General features: G+C 42.9%; 1 protein-coding gene across 4 annotated transcripts in view; it reads left to right on the forward strand.

Annotated features, from left to right (window-relative positions):
• plce1 (phospholipase C, epsilon 1) overlaps positions 1–16,821 on the forward strand; it is a 113,274-nt gene that overhangs the window by 61,040 nt on the left and 35,413 nt on the right. For all 4 annotated transcript variants that reach the window (XM_084079341.1, XM_084079342.1, XM_084079343.1 and 1 more), the window contains 17 exons: positions 2,026–2,171; positions 2,270–2,417; positions 2,840–2,950; positions 3,157–3,266; positions 3,851–3,967; positions 9,658–9,783; positions 9,945–10,081; positions 10,609–10,709; positions 11,321–11,445; positions 11,694–11,838; positions 12,260–12,424; positions 12,585–12,702; positions 12,992–13,160; positions 13,719–13,841; positions 14,581–14,717; positions 15,917–16,155; positions 16,541–16,602. In XM_084079341.1, coding sequence (XP_083935467.1) covers positions 2,026–2,171; positions 2,270–2,417; positions 2,840–2,950; positions 3,157–3,266; positions 3,851–3,967; positions 9,658–9,783; positions 9,945–10,081; positions 10,609–10,709; positions 11,321–11,445; positions 11,694–11,838; positions 12,260–12,424; positions 12,585–12,702; positions 12,992–13,160; positions 13,719–13,841; positions 14,581–14,717; positions 15,917–16,155; positions 16,541–16,602 — 2,279 coding nt within the window. The remainder of the gene's footprint in view (positions 1–2,025; positions 2,172–2,269; positions 2,418–2,839; positions 2,951–3,156; positions 3,267–3,850; positions 3,968–9,657; positions 9,784–9,944; positions 10,082–10,608; positions 10,710–11,320; positions 11,446–11,693; positions 11,839–12,259; positions 12,425–12,584; positions 12,703–12,991; positions 13,161–13,718; positions 13,842–14,580; positions 14,718–15,916; positions 16,156–16,540; positions 16,603–16,821) is intronic.

The raw sequence follows: 16,821 nt of genomic DNA on the forward strand, positions 1-16,821 counted from the left end.
CTGTATGTTTGTATCTATTTAGTATAGTATATATACTATATATCGAAATGTATATGCCTGCTTATTTTTCTTCATGGCTGTATTGCGTGCGTGCCTATGAGTGTCTTTTTTTAGTCTTCTGTGAAGTCGGCCTCTGGTGAGCTTTAGGAAGCCTGTCCTCTCCATCCTTACATAACCCAGAAATACTATCTGTGGGGGAGGGAGGGGGGTTTATTGCCTGCAAGGAGCTTAGGGAGTTGAGGCTGTTGCGTGTGTTTGAGAGTGAATGCACTTGTGGGGGTTTCACACATATAGCACACAAAATGGAGACGGCATGAGCCGAGTGCTCTACAGTGTGTGTGTGTGTGTGTGTGTGTTCGCGCGTTTGTGCGTGTGCATAATACAGTACTGTATATCGTTGATGTCGGGCAGAAACCTTGTATCTCCGTATTTCAACTTTTTATGTTTGTTCGTAAATTAATGCCCTACGTTGAGAGAGTGTCGCACAAAAATTGTGCAAATAGACATACACACTCAGACACAAGCTCACAGCTTGTTAGCTTGTAGATCGGCTATTTTCTCTCTCTATATATTTATATATATTATTTCTTCTTTGTGAAATTGGTTAAGTGTGTCTTTGGGTTTATACATGTAACCAGTGAAAAGTATTAACAAGAGCATGTGACTAAATAATCCACTGGAACATTCCCTTTTCCAATTTCATACAAGGTTTCCGCCTGACAGCGACTATTACAGTACTGTATGTATGTATGTACTGTATGTATGTATGTATGTATGTACTGTATGTCTTGTATGTATGTATATATATATACTGTATGTATGTCTGGTCTGTCTGTCTGTCTGTCTGTCTGTCTGTCTGTCTGTCTGTCTGCATGCATGCATGCGTACTGCGTATGCACGCTTGTGCACAGTTGACACAAGACGTGCAGCACTGCAGCTGATCAGTATCTGAGCATGTTCTCGCGTGTGTGTGTGTGTGTGTGTGTGTGTGTGTGATGTGTAAGGGGCTGGCTGGGGTCTGTGCAGAATCAGTGCAGACGCCGGCCGGTCGACATACAGGAATGCTAAAGAGATGACATGAGCATGAGTAAGCTTGCTCCACAGGGACACACACATTAAGACTGACCATCAGTTGCGTGTGGAACTGTTTATGTAATAAGCATTGTTTCAGTCTGGGGGGCTTAGTCGCAACACAATGGCAGCGATAAGGAGTTATGATGTGGCGTCGTGTCCAGTGTTGTCTAGACGTTTGGCCCAGTACATGAAATTGTAGGACCAATTAGTTCCAAAATACTTAAATCTGTCTCGACCCCCAATTATATTTCAAGTTATATTAAAAGTAAATGTAATTTCTACAAATCTGATTTTTTTTTGCCTTGTTTCCCTTGTGCCTTATTTTTTTGTATGTAAAGCGACCTTGAGTCTACTGTAAGGTGCCCACAAATAAAATGTATAATAATGATAATATTACAATAAACATAAATCACATAACATAAGAGGAATGCCATTAAGTGGACTGTATTGGGCTGGTTAGGGGAGTGTCTACCTAATGATGACCTAAATGGTGCATTTATATAGCGCTTTTATCCAAAGCGCTTTACACTGATTGAGCATTACATTCACCCATTCACACACACATTCATACACCGATGGCGGAGGGAACCATGCACCAACCTGCTCATCGGGAGCAGTTAGGGGTTCAGCTCAAGGACACTTCGACACTAACTCTGGCGGAGCCCGGGATCGAACTGGGAACCTTGCGGTTGCCATCCGGCCGCTCTACTGATGATGCCATTATATGGTAGAAGAGAAGAAATGGCGTGATTGTTTATCAGACTAACAGATAATCTTACAATAAATCTACAAAATCTCTGTCTGTGTGTCCGTCGGTCTGTACGTCTGTAGTTCATGTATCTCGAGAACTGTCCGATCAACGTTCCCAACTTGCATCGTTCCCGAGTAGGCCTAGTAATAATAATTATAATTATAATGATAACTAATAACTGTTTGTTTGTTTATGAACAGGTGAGTTCGTGGGTTACGTGGCTGGTCCTCACTGCAGGCTCCATGGAGGAGAAGAGGGAGGTCTTCTCCTACCTGGTCCATGTGGCCAAGTGCTGCTGGAACATGGGCAATTACAACGCTGTCATGGAGTTCCTGGCTGGTCTCAGGTTAGAAGGCATGAGCACACACACGTACGTACACACACATAGGATTTGTTTGTTGGACTGATTTATACGTAGTGTAATGTGTTTCCTTTGCTTGTCAGGTCCCGTAAGGTGCTTAAGATGTGGCAGTTCATGGACCAGTCAGACATCGAGACCATGAGAGGCCTGAAGGATGCCATGGCCCAGCATGAGTCTTCCACAGAGTACAAGAAGCTCGTTACCAGGGCACTCAATATCCCAGGATGCAAGGTGGGTCTGCTGTAGTTTCACTACATGAACCCTAGCATCCCTGTTCAAGGCATGTCATAATAGGGGAACATTCTGTAGAAATAGCCAATCTACACGCTCACATTGCGTGGCGAGTTGTAAGCTTGTATATCGGCTATTGTCACCAAAGTGATTTGTTGTGAAGGGAAAAAGGAGGGCACCAAGTAGGCTAAACACGAAGTATATCTGCTTTAAATTATTACAGGTCTAGATTTATTGCAGGTTAATTCTTGAATTGCCATTCATACAGACTTACTAACTTTTTTACTTTAACCAATTCCTACATTCACTACGCTTTTGTCACCCTGTGCAACCCATTAAAAACGATTGTGTCATGATCATCGACGATGTGCCGGGACATACTGTAGTTGAAAATAATGGGTTGTTGTGATATGTACACCCAGGTGGTGCCATTCTGTGGGGTGTTCCTGAAGGAACTGAGTGATGCACTGGATGGGACAGCCAGCATCATCAGCCTTAAACCACCTCTAGATGATACAGATGACTCACTGGAGGTAAGAGCGTGCACACACACACACACACACACACACACACACACACACACACACACACACACACACACACACACACACACACACACACACACACACACACACACACACACACACACACTCTCACTCTCACTCACTCAGGTAGTCACTCTTTCTCGCTTTCTCTCTCTCTCTCACTTCCACTTCTGTCTGTCCGCCTCTTTCCCTAGTTTGTGTCCAACTACAGTGGACAACATAACTTCCTGTCTCGGTCTGGTTCTGATGGTCTCCACGTCCCAGAGAAGGAAGCCACTGTCAGCAACATCTTACAGATCATCAGGTACACAAAAAATTGTTAACTGTTTCTAAGTGTTTATCTCTGCCAGGCTGGAAACCCTGGGTTGGAGACTATGCTTTCGCCTGTGTGTGTGTGTGTGTGTGTGTGTGTGTGTGTGTGTGTGTGTGTGTGTGTGTGTGTGTGTGTGTGTGTGTGTGTGTGTGTGTGTGTGTGTGTGTGTGTGTGTGTGTGTGTGTGTGTGTGTGTGTGTGTGTGTGTGTGTGTGTGTGTGTGTGTGTGTGTGTGTGTGGATTGATCAGCCTAAAACTTTTAAGTGCAGGCAGCCAGTAGGCAATGGAAGACACTTGACCCCAAATCTTTCAAAATGGCCCTCATGGTGGTGCTATACCAGCCCGTTTTCTAGTTTGTTCTGATCTGTGCTTTATTCTACTCTTCTATTCCACTCTGGTTTTCTTCTCTATTCTACACCTGGCTGGGTCACTTTTGTCTTTAATCTACAGTTCTACACTACTGTTCCATGCTCTGTACAACTGTGTTCTACTCTGCTGTCTCTGCTTGGTGCTTTTTGATTATCTCTACTTCTGTCCCCCTTAACTTGTATTCCTCCCCTCTCCAATCTTCCTCAGGTCTTGTAATCGTAGTCTGGAGGCAGAGGATCCAGAGGACCCTTCCATCAGCCCCTCCTCTACCGGCCCCTCCCCCGCCTCCAGGAACAACTCCTTCAGGGACCGCAGTCGTAATCAGTCAGTACAAACTCTTTCACTGTATTTTACCGTTTCTTAACCAGACAATTATCTTTAAACATACTTTAGACATACAGTAACACGCAAGGAACGCAGTACAGAAAACTGAGGGGAGAAGAATAGACTTGTAGACAAAAATAAGAATATATAAAAAATGAGTGGGAAAAATTACATATGAAAGAAAAGGGTCCCAAGTTCAAAAACAAATATTCAAAGAACCTCTAGTTGTGAATTATTATTTTTCTTGGTGGATGAAGGATGACAGGTCTTTTAGCCAGGATGACGTGGCAGGTTGGCTAGGACTTTTCCAGTGAAGCAAAATGCAGCATCTCGCTATGAGGAAGGCGAACGCAAGTAAAACTGCCTGGCACCTACTGAATCTGCCTATACCACGGGAGACGTACCGAAAATAGCGACTAGGGGACACGGAGGCACCGGAAAGCCAAAAACTTCAGAGAGAGTATCAAAGAAATGTTTCCAAAAAGGAGCAAGTTTTGGGCAGGAGTAGAAAGTATGTGTATGGTCTGCAGGAGAGTGAAGACACCTGGTACAGGAGTCATTTGTGTCTGGAAACATTCTACTCAACTTGGCCCTAGTGTAGGGTGTGCTGTGGGCAACTTTAAATTGGATAAGCCATACGGGCACATGGCATGCACAAGAAGAGTTTATCCTAGATAGCGCTTCACTCCACCATTCCTCACCCAACTCCGTCCCCAGTTCCTTCTCCCATGTATACCTCAACCCAGAGAGAGAACTTATTTTAGAAGCGATAAGAGCACTGTAAATGGAAGAGATGTTATTCAAAGAGTCTGAGGGGGACATTATAGACTAGTATAGTTTTTGCAGGTATGCAAGGGAAGGACGCGAAGTGAGTGCTTGCACAGTTGCGTAATTGAAAGACTCTTAGAAAGCTTTTTTAAGATTTTGTAAATTAAATGTAGAGGCAATGTCTCCCAAAGATCTAAACAGTCCATCAGTATATACATTGCTAAAGGAGCGTAGGCCCTTCTGATTCCATTTGGTGTAGGTTGGATCAAAAGGGTAAAAACATATGATTATTACAGATAGGGGTGAGAACCGAGGGTGATTTCAATTCAATATGTTGTCTGAACTGGTTCCAAATTTTGAACGAAGAAAGAGCTACAGGGTTATTGGTATGTTGAGAGTAACGTGTTGGTAAAGGGAGGATGTAGTACAGGAATTAGCCTCCATACTACATCAAATAATGTCAGGGGAGTGACACCATTTATTTTAATCATTTGCAGCCCAGCGATAGAATAGCATATATTGAGCTTCAATTCAATTATAATCTTGCCGTTGTCTGCTTCAAGCATGGTCAGTCCTGGAAGATGTGGTTCTCTGCTATGTTTCTGAATCCATCACAAATCTACTTGAAAACAAGAATGACAAGTCATAATAAAGCCGCATGCGGCAGGCTTTTTTGGCCCCAATCTTGTCAACAACACAACATTTAACTATAAAGAAATGAAGATGACAAAAGACAGCTAATGGTTGTCAGGTGATGGGCAATTAACACGTTGCAGAATGAATGAAAGATGCAATCAGAGTGATGCACAGCGAGCCACACAGTATAGGCAAAATAATAATAGTATTCAAATAGTAGCTTTAAGGCTACTAATCATTTATAGAGTTCTCAACGGGCCTGAAAATGAAGGCTCGGCCCTAACTGGGCCCGACTGGGCCGGCCCGGGGCTCGGCCCGAACCCGACTATTGCCATCATGTTAGGCCCAAAACCCGAAAAAAAAGAAAAGAAGATTTTCGATTTTTTGTTTTATTAAATATTTTTAATATTATTATTCTGTTCTGAATATATATTTATCTATTATGAAGATGGCGCTGACGGCAGCGGACATTAACTTACACTGTGCTTACACTGTGCTGATTTAAATGAAGTTAAATCCTTATCTTGCTCACGCACCTCTGTGCAATGAGATGCATCGTCTGCATTTCTCTGCCTCTCTCGACCGAGTCTTTGTCTCCCCCCTCCCCCCCCCCCTGACTGTTTGAGACCGACTCGAGACTGTTGTTAACCTATTAGCTTAAGTTTACACGCGTTGGGTGAACACTTTTATAATACTGAACTAAACGCGGGTGGATTACATTGTATTGTGAAAATCAGAAAGCACCGTTTCTGCCACTTGTGTAACTTAACACAACACGACGGCATAGAGCACGCCGGTCAGTTATCGTAACTCACAAAAACACATTGAACAGCCTGTTATACCTTCAAATTAAAACCATCTGAAAACGACACATGTGTAGTGTACTGCGTGTATGCACGTTCTCGCGCGTGGCTTGCTATATATGGAAAACTCGCTCCTGCGTTCTTCAATTGATTTCTGAACGAACCTGACCACTGACTGTACACTATTGTTGAAGGCTGGTGTACTGTAGACCGAAATTGCCGTGGGTTTTTGTATTAAAAGGGCCCTTGATATGGATGCATCATGCGGTAGGCAGTAGCCCTGAAACATGAATGTGAACCATGGCTACATATGCGGCAAGGGATTACAAGAACGCTCGTGCCCAAACACACTCGCCCGGGTCTAATCCGGCGGCCTCTGTCCGCGAAATGAATGGGGGTGAGTGTGTTTTGGGGCGAGTGTTCTGTTTACCTCGCCCAGAATCGCTTTTTTTTTTACTCTCTCTCACATGGTTAATACATTTGATTTTGGGATGTACAATACATGAAAATTACGGGATTAATAACGCAACTTGCGTCGAGAACTAATGGAGAGTGGACATTACCGCGTTTGGCTAAAAACAGTTGGTAACATCATACAAGCATACAAGCTAACTATTAGCCAAATTCGGCTAGCGCTCAGACGAATCCACTGAGAGAGGCGTGTCTAGTCCCATAGCTTGGGAGGACGAGGGCGCCCATTGGCTTAAACGACAGCCAATCACGCAAAAAAAGTGTTGCAAACATGAATACATGTCGGAAATCTGTTGGGTCAGAGTCAGACTGAATATAGAGCCGCTATGCTTTTCAGCATGCGGCTAAAAAAAGAAAGGAAAAAAAAATATGTATATAGTGCTGCTTCAGGTGTCTCAAGGCCTTTATTGTGTGAAGCAGTGCATTGTAGTGATGCAACGATAGTTGCCCCACAGCTGGATGCATTGTTGTCATAAAAAAAGTATAATTTTATTTTCCGGGCTCTGTGTGTGAAACCCAAGAAAGCTGGAATGTCAAACAACAACTGCTTGAGAACATCCAGTGAAGCACTGTTTTTGTCATGGTAACACACAGCAGATGAGTCTCATGCAATTTGCCATAACATTATTCATACGTTTACATCATTATTATCAGCCTTTCGACAGCAGCATTATGACCATTGAAGAATAATAGCTTTGAACAGGAATGCAATTCAGCCTCCGTGTTCATAACAGTGATGTACGAACAATGGCTTCCCGAGGCGGAAAGCATTAGACACTTTTAAAACATTTTCCCTACATTTTTCTGGTTTATGTAGACTGTCACATTCCAGGCTTTCTTTAGATACACCGTGCTTACATTGTAACTTCTGGGGACAGATTAACTGGATGCTTAACAAACCTTTATCTAGCGCTGGGTCACTCAGACTTTTCTTTTCTAAACGCACAACACAGGCCTTGAGAGACTGGGCCGGTGAGGGAACATATATTTCATTTTAGATTGTTATTACGATGAGGTGATGTTCCCATAAACACCTGGGTAACAGAGAAACAGGATAACAGGCTTTAGTTTCCTGTCAGGACAGGAAGAAATAGTAGCTCTGGTCGTCGTCTGAGCGCCGGTGGCCAATGACACCAGTCGGATTTCGGACTGATAGATGACGCCGACTTGTTGGAACATCTTATTTATTGTTATATGTTTTGTAATTTATTTGTACTGTAATGTTGTGTGTGTATCTGGAAGTGCATCTCTGTGTTGCTAGGAAGAGCCTTTTATTTGTCCTCTGAATTATGATGTCATGCTCTGATCAGGAATTTATAACAGGATGGCCTCATTTTCAGGCTTTGGATGTTCTGCTTGTCCCAGTCTGTATTGGAATCAGAATAAACACTCTTTTGTTGCTAGGTGTCTTTTTTTTCCTTAAGCCTTGCTTTAGTTATGCGCTGAAAATAGTTGATCTACAAGCTCACAACACATCGCGTGGCAACGATTGGTGAGCTTGTAGATCAGCTATTTTCAGCGCACAACTCTTGTATGAGCTGTCCTGTCACCTCACCTGCTTCTTACTGTTCCTTTGATGTTCTCTTCCCTTCTTTTCTTTTCATTTCTCCATTTCTATTCTCCATTTAGACAATTTTCTCGCCATTCTGTCCACTCTTCATCTGTCCCTCGTGCTTCTATTCTTTCCCGCTCTAGCTCTTTCAGGAACCCACAAGAGTCAAACCACATTGTGTAAGTGGCTATGAGAGTTTTAGGGATTTGTTGATTATACTTGCCTGCTGAAGTTGTTGCGAAACAAAACAACGTGCAGATTAAAGAGGAACGTTGCCGGTATTTGAATCATTTCGGGGTTGACGGAAGCATGTTATAATCTGACTAAATCGGACACTTCCTAATGTGTTATGTGTCACAAGCTTGCACTGGAACCCTGGAACTGAGTGATGCTCAGTAATGCTCACAGAGAAGCAGGGGGGGGCGGCAGTAAGGGGTTAAGTATCTTGCTCAGGGACGCCTCGACGCATTGACGGGGGCCGGGAAAAGAACCGCAGACTTTCTGCTTCCCAGGCGGGCTCTCTACTCATTCAACTATGGCTACCCATAAACTATATACTGTAGGCTGGAATTATGATAGTACTCACTTTGAATATCGGCAAAGTTCCCCTTTAAAGTACTGTACAAGTGAAGACGGTGTGAAGGATTTTGTTCCTTTTTTGAGAACTAATATTCACTAATCTGGTTCATACTGTAGATGTCTTGAGGAGAAACCATTAATCAGAAACCATATTAAAGGGATAGTTCACCCAAAAAAATGTATTACACACCCTGGTTACACACCAGCAGACCGGTAGGCTGCGGTTCCGGTAGGAGACACAAAGGAGACACTTTGTGTCTCCTACTGGAACGGCTGCCGGCCATCAAATTATTGGCTTAGGAATGCGACAAGAACAAAAGAAATCCATGAATTCAAGTTTCCATGGGGTGACTAATTGATAGGGAAAAAGTCATTTTGGGGTGAACTATCCCTTTTAAGTTGTGATTATAAATGCATGATGCTTTGTGTTTGTTCCAGCCCTGACATAACAGTACTTCTCAATATTTTGTAAGATCTAAATTTAATTTAACCTTCAGTGTGCCTGATGCAATCGTCTTTGAATGAACTGTTCTCTATGACCTACAGCAGTGGTTCTCAATGTGAGATCAAGGGATCTTCAGGGTTCCTTGGGGGGGGGTTCCAAATGAACCCTTAAAGGTCTGTAACTCTGAGAATGGACACTTATGGGTCCATTTGGTTCCATTTGTACACTCTCAAGAGTTATGGCAGTCCTTGAAACCTTGAAATTAAAAGGTTTGAGAACCACTGACCCACAGTACAGTATACTGTAGCACTGTCAAAAACTCTCACTTAATTCTCCTCTTTTTCCCCCCTCATTCCTGTCTTCCTCTACTCTTCTCTGCTGCCTCTCTGCCTTCTCTTCCTGGTCTCATTCCTCCACCTGTCTTGCACCGCTGTAGATTCACACTGGGTGACCTGTCGGACTCAGAGGGCGACCTGTCTGAGCCGGTTGCAAAGGAAGTGGAGTTTCAGGGCACAGAGGAGACGCACCAGGCCTTCAGCCACGGCACAGAGCTTATCCCCTGGTAACACACACACACACACACACACACACACACACACACACACACACACACACACACACACACACACACACACACACACACACACACACACACACACACACACACACACACACACAGAGAGATAAACATAAATACATTTAAACTTCTGTTCTTCTATTCAGGTATGTGTTGTCGCTGCAGCCAGATGTGCACCAGTTTCTGCTGCAGGGAGTCACAGTGATCCACTACGACCAGGACAGCCACCTGACGGCCCGCTGCCTGCTACGCCTCCAGCCTGACAACACCACACTCATCTGGGGTAAAGCATGACGAGGACCAATCGAAAATGGATGTCATGTAATGTAACAGAAATTACAGCCTGTTTCTAACCTGTGGTAGCCTAAAGCAGGGGTCTTCAACAGGGGGTCCGGGACCCCTAGGGGGTCCTCAGAGTTACTACAAGGGGTCCGCCAAATCTTTGTCTGAGGTGTGAATCACTTGAACCCTAGCGTCCCTTTTCTGAGGAGAACTTTAGCCAAAAATAGCAGATCTACAAGCTCACAACGCCTCGCAGCGCGAGGCGTTGGGAGCTTGTAGATCGGCTATTTTTGGCAAAGAGGTATAGGTGTAGAGGGAAAAAGAGCAGACCAAGTAAACAAAAAACGCAATTTTATATAACATAGAGGGGGTCCCTGCTTCATCTCTCTCTCGGCTAGGGGGTCCTTGCCCTGAAAACGTTGAAGACCCCTTGCCTAAAGCTTGGTAAAGAGTCAAGACCATTAACCTTTTTTAAATTGCTGTGTCATTATTCTATGTTGTAAATGTGTGCTACATTATGTACGACAGGTAAGCCTCAGAGTGGAGGACCCATTGAACTCCCAGTGGGCCTGGGGCAGCCTGTGGCAGCCGGCCTGGCAGAGGGCCTGCTGGATCTGGGAGTGGTCAAGGTATAATTAACAACTTATAAACCCTATTTACTTAACCCATTAACTCATTCAGTGCCATTGACGTCGCCGACGTCACGTTTTTCATAAGCCCAGAGTGCGACGCATTGGCACAAAGATTTATTATTATTATTATTATTATTATTTTTTTACATGTTCAGAACCCAAGATATGATGATTTGAAGATTTGCTGCTCCATTCACTTCTTGTTTAACTTCTTACTGAAAAAGGCTGTATCTCGGCTCCTAAGCACTTTCTTTTTACAATGTATTTTTGGCCTTGGCACAGGGGTGATAAAGCCAGAAATAAGTTTGCCACTGAATGAGTTAAGACCTGAGGTTACGATTCTACAAAATGTCTTTTAAATCCTAACAGTTTTCTGAAAAACTTATGTTACTATATCTATAAACTTTTTCATGTCAGGGACCTCCAAAATTAGTATTTTGCCGCCAACCCCCATCTGAAAATATTTTGTACCATTGTGTATTAAATTGTCTGTGAAAAGCACTGCTGTTCGTTAGTCTTGTGTACCAATAAGATTTTGTGTTTGAATGACCGGTGGCATTCATGGGTCAGATGACCCAAACTAAAGTGTCATGTATTTAACTTCCCAGGCAGTGTTCCTGGGTCACCACGGAGTGGATGTCCATGCTGTGTGTCTGCAGAACAAGCTGAGCCAGATGACAGCAGAGGAGAACGGACTCAGCCTCCTCTACGGTCTCAGCACCACTGATAACAGGTTCAGCATCCAGCTTTACAATACTATTTGTAGAAGCCACTGTGAAATCAACATTACAATGTTTAAATCTCTGGTCTCTGCAAGATTGTGTGCAGCAAACACAATTTTACCCATTCTGTTAATTAAATCACTGAATATATTTAAATGGTAAATGGATACAGGCCTAGCTTTATTGTAGTTTCCTGTAGCTGTGAATAGCTTGTCATTTGCTACAGATTTTAATTGCTCTACATTAACTGTACCTGTAGGCTTCTGCACTTCGTGGCACCCAATCACACAGTCCAGGTGCTCTACAAGGGCCTATCAGAGCTGGTGAATGCAACCAGGAAGTTGAAGAGGTTTCCTGACCAGAGACTACAGTGGCTGAGGAAGCAGTATGTCAGTCTATATCAGGTATGCTGTCATTCAAATAAATGTTTCTCTTATGCTTTCTTTTTTGCAAACTGGATCAAGCTAAATGCTTACTTAGAGAGAAAAATGGCATCCCAGTGTCCAAGTGCAAAGTGACAGCGAAATTTGTATAGAGAATATTCCTTCTATATTTTTCTAATATACGCACACAGTATAATATTTTATAAATATATATATATTTTTCTTGTGTGCAGCACTTCAATAAGTCTTTTGTTTAATTCAAGATTATATCAGACTTAACACACACGTGTGTGTGTGTGTGTGTGTGTGTGTGTGTGTGTGTGTGTGTGTGTGTGTGTGTGTGTGTGTGTGTGTGTGTGTGTGTGTGTGTGTGTGTGTGTGTGTACACGTGTGTGTGTACGTGTGTGTGTCATTGTCTTTTGTTTGGGTGGATGTCTGCCAGGAGGATGCCAGGTATGAGGGTCCAACATTAGCCCAGGCCATAGAGCTGTTTGGTGGGCGGCGGTGGAACATGGGTACAGGCGGGGCAGAAAAACCTGGTAACCAGAAAAACAGCCCAATGGGCAACCATGACAAAACCAAGAAGAAGAAGAAAGTCCTCGTCCGGGTGAGGACACAGCAAGTTCTTCTGCCTGACTTACGACTTGTTTCCAAGAGTCCTAATGGTGTCTGTATTTTAGTTAGGGCTGATTTGGCTCTTCATTAAAATAAGTTATGCTTCCCATACTGACGTCTGTGTTTTTTTTGTTTTGTTTTTTGCCCCGCAGGGAGACAGCGGGGATGCCACAGATGACGAGATGGTTTCCAGGAAAACGCGGAGCTGTAAGGAGGGACTGGGCCGCAACGGACTGGAGTTCTCAGACAGCGTAGACCAGGAGGAGCCAGGTGAGAAATTCTGGGATTTGGTCCATTCACAGGAAATCCATAAAAAGCACTGCAGTTTTGTATTGGCTTCATTTGTCCATAAACCAGTGATTCCTAACTTGTGTGCCATGAGGATATTGCAAGTGATCCCCCAAATATTTGACAAAACACTTAAGATTTTATTGATATGAGATCTTCACCTACAAAGACTACAGTGTATAATATGGTTTAATGTTGTTGATGGTTTACTTTCAATCCTGAAAGTGTACTCTGTATATTTCTTTACCCTTCACTCTTTGTCTCTCCATAGAGGACAGCTTCTCTGGACCCTTTTCGCTCTCGGCCAATAGGAGCCCTGGAACGCTGCCCACCTCCTCCTCTTCCTCCTCCACTTCCTCTTCCTCTAGCATGGCGGGCTCCAACCAGTCGCGCCCACAATCCTCTCCTATCCTATCAGGAAGCTCCAAGTCACAGTCGGGGTGTGTATGAAGTATCTACTTTAGTAAGAGTGTGAAGTGGTGTTCACAATTAAGGCACTAGTTCTGACATTGTAGGACAAAGTACTGTATAACGTTGCTGTCGGGTCCAATACTGTTACTTTGCAGGAAACGGGGAAAAAAACCTTTTTCCAATGGATCCAATGTAGTTATTATTTAGTCACAAGCTCTTGTTAATACTTTTCATTTCTCCAATATTAATAAAGCCCACAGATGCACTTAACCACTTTCACTTTGACAAAGAAATGTCAAAAATAGCAGATCTACAAGGTCACAACGTGTTGCGAGCTTGTAGATAGGCTATTTTTGCTACTTTTGTGTGACACCATTATGACGAAGTAGGGCATTCAGTTACAAAAAAACAAAAAAAGTTGAAATATGGAGTTTTTGCCCGACAGCAACGAAATTGACCATAATAATAATAATGCATTTTATTTATATTGCATTTTACATTTAAAACAAATCTCAAAGTGCTACAATACAGGGTAAAAAAACCACTAAAAATCTCTATCTCTCTCGCTCTCTCTCTCTCTCTCTCAGCACATGGAGCAGTAAGTCATGGCACGGTCGTGGCAAAGGCTGTTTCAAAGGCTTCCAGAATCTCATGATCTCTGACAGCACCATGAGCTTCATTGAATTTGTTGAGCTCTTCAAGTCTTTCAGGTAGATAACGGAACATCTTTCCACTTGGGCTGTCCCTTTAGTTTAATAACATGAGACTGCGCCTGAAGGCATCCAGAGAAAACTCAGATGAATTCAACCAATCATTTTTCAAGGCTATCTTACTAAAGATGCTTGCTGGGGGAATATTGTTGCAGTAGTTTATCATCCGTTGGCCTGAGTTTTCGGTTTTGACCTCACTTTGCTCCTATTGTTAACTCTAATCCGTCTGAAGCCTGGGCTTACGCAAGAACAGAGTATGAGAATAAGCAGTGGCTTTTCCTGCTATCCTGATCTTGAACTATCCACCTATCCATTATGTTCTCACGATTATTATATTGATTACTTTTTCGATTAATCGAATAATTGAGAATCACATTTCTTTTGTTTTCTGTTTTTATCAACGAATTGACCCCCCAAAAAAGCCATGTTTTGTACTCATAGAAATGGCAAAAAGCTTTAAGATCTGCCATTTCCACTGTTTTGTATTGTATATAAAGAAAAACAAAGAGAAAAAAGGAAAGAAATGTATATTTTCCCCCCAAATTTTTTTTTTTTAAATAAAAATGTATAATCGATTTGTTATATCAAGATCTTATTTTACGCAATCTATAATGTCCAAGTCAAGCAACTATTGGGGCTGAATAAAAAGCAAAATGCTGTGCTCATTCAGAAGTTAGCTTTGCACAGCATATATAAAGATCTATTTTAATGTGAAAGCCTGTGTGTGTTTGTGTGACAGCATCCGCAGTAGGAAGGACCTCAAGGAGTTGTTTGATACGTTTGCTGTGCCGTGCGGTCGCTCCAGTCAGGAGTCCGCTCCTCTCTACACCAACCTCAGGATAGACGACAAAGACACAGGGCTGCAGCCTGACCTCGGTACGCACACCTTTAATAGACATACACATACAGTAGACTTACAATATACAGACACATATACAGTATGTAGACATACCGATTGATTGATTGATATCACATATTTTTTGACAAGTATAGCACAAAAAGCCAAATGGATACTCACAAAAAAGCCAAAGGCTTATTTCCATTGTGGTCCATGTAAACATTCAACATCTTTACAAGCAACAATACAACAAACAAACAGTACAAATAAATACACACATATACAGTTAGATATAAAATATACAGCGACATATACCTGTCTTTTGACATATACACACATACTGTACAGTACACATACATACGTACATACATACATACATACATACATACATACATACATACATACATACATACATACATACATACATACATACATACAGTAGAGACATACAAAGGGGGACATATTGAGGGGCAGCAGTGGCTCATGAGGTAGAGTGGCTGCTTGGGAATCCGGTTCCCGGTTTTATTCCTAGCTTCCCTGGGTCAGTGTCCTTGAGCTGAACCCCTCACTGCTCCCAATGAGCAGGTTGGTGTCTTGTATGCTTTCCTCTGCTGTCGGTGTGTGAAGGTATGCGTGGATGGGTGAATGTAATGCACATTGTAAAGGCTTTGGTTAAAGGCACTATGTATAAATGCACCATTTAACCCATTAAGGCCTGAGGCTGATTCTACAAATGTCTTCTAAATCTTAACAGTTTTCTAAATAACCTACTGTATGTTGCCATGTCAGTGGTGCTCAAACCTTTTCATTACAAGGACCCCCAAAATGATATGGATTTGGTCACCAAAAGCACAGATTTGAGTTACAAATGAGTTCCAAAATATTTACGTATATTCAAAGATGTATAAAATGTGGTTACACAGATGCGTTCCCGGTTTTAATGGGTTAACATTTACAATATACAGACACATATACACACATAAAGCAGACATTACAGTATATGCTGTAGGCATACACACACACAGTAGACATAGAGTCACAGACACGTTCACACTTGTAATTATTATAGACACATACTGACGCAGGAATATACACATGCAGTGGTCACACCGAGACATGTTTTGCTTATACTCTGATTTGTATTCCCTTGATTGCCCCCTTCTCTCCTTCACCTCCTCTCTTCCCTTCTCCCTGGCTCCTTGTCTCTCGCTCCTCCACTGTGTCTCCCCCCTTCCAGACCTACTAACCCGTAACGGTTCTGACCTGGGCCTGTTCATCCGCACGCGCCAGCAGATGTCCGACAACCAGAAGCAGATCTCGGACGCCATCGCCGCCGCCAGCATAGTGACCAACGGGACGGGGGTGGAGAACGCGTCGCTAGGCGTCCTGGGACTGGCCATCCCTCAGCTTAACGACTTCCTGGTCAACTGCCAGAGGGAACACCTGAGCTACGATGAGATACTCAGTATCATACAGGTAAGCGTGGTCTGCAAAGGACTAGAGAGACGATTGGATGGATGGTTTGTTGGTTAGTTGGAGGGATGGATGGATGAAGGAAGGGAGTGAGAATGGATGGTTGGTTGGTGGGATGGATGGAGGTAGACCGCACCTACCAAATGGAATTCAGGTATGGATCGAGGAGAGAGGCAACGAGAATAAAAACAATGGAAGAAGGGATGAATGGAGACAGAGAGGTGGGGTAGAGGGGGATGAGTGGAGGACTGATACAGTAACATGGGAAGAGAGTGTGAATAGATGATGAATACCATGTAGAATGTATGGAACCTGAGACGGAGGAAGGAAAGAATCAGCTGATCAATAGTATTGATGAAACATCATATTTGTTTTTTTTCTCTTCCAGAAATTTGAGCCTTCATCAAGCATGCGCCAAATGGGCTGGATGTCATTTGAGGGCTTCGCTAGGTATTATAACCACGTTCAATTAATGTGAAATGAACACTCAATAGGGATGGGAATATTATTTTATCGATACCGATGCCATTTGTGATTTGTTAATCAGTCTGATTCTTTATCTATTCCCTTATTGATTCCTGTAAAGTTTCAGTTATGGCATCATCCTTTTTTTGAGCAACTGACACAAAATCATCATAAGAGATATTGATAAGTTCAGGGCCATACAAT

Source organism: Gymnoscopelus microlampas (assembly GCF_963454915.1).
Source record: "Gymnoscopelus microlampas genome assembly, chromosome: 14".
Taxonomy (NCBI): domain Eukaryota; kingdom Metazoa; phylum Chordata; class Actinopteri; order Myctophiformes; family Myctophidae; genus Gymnoscopelus; species Gymnoscopelus microlampas.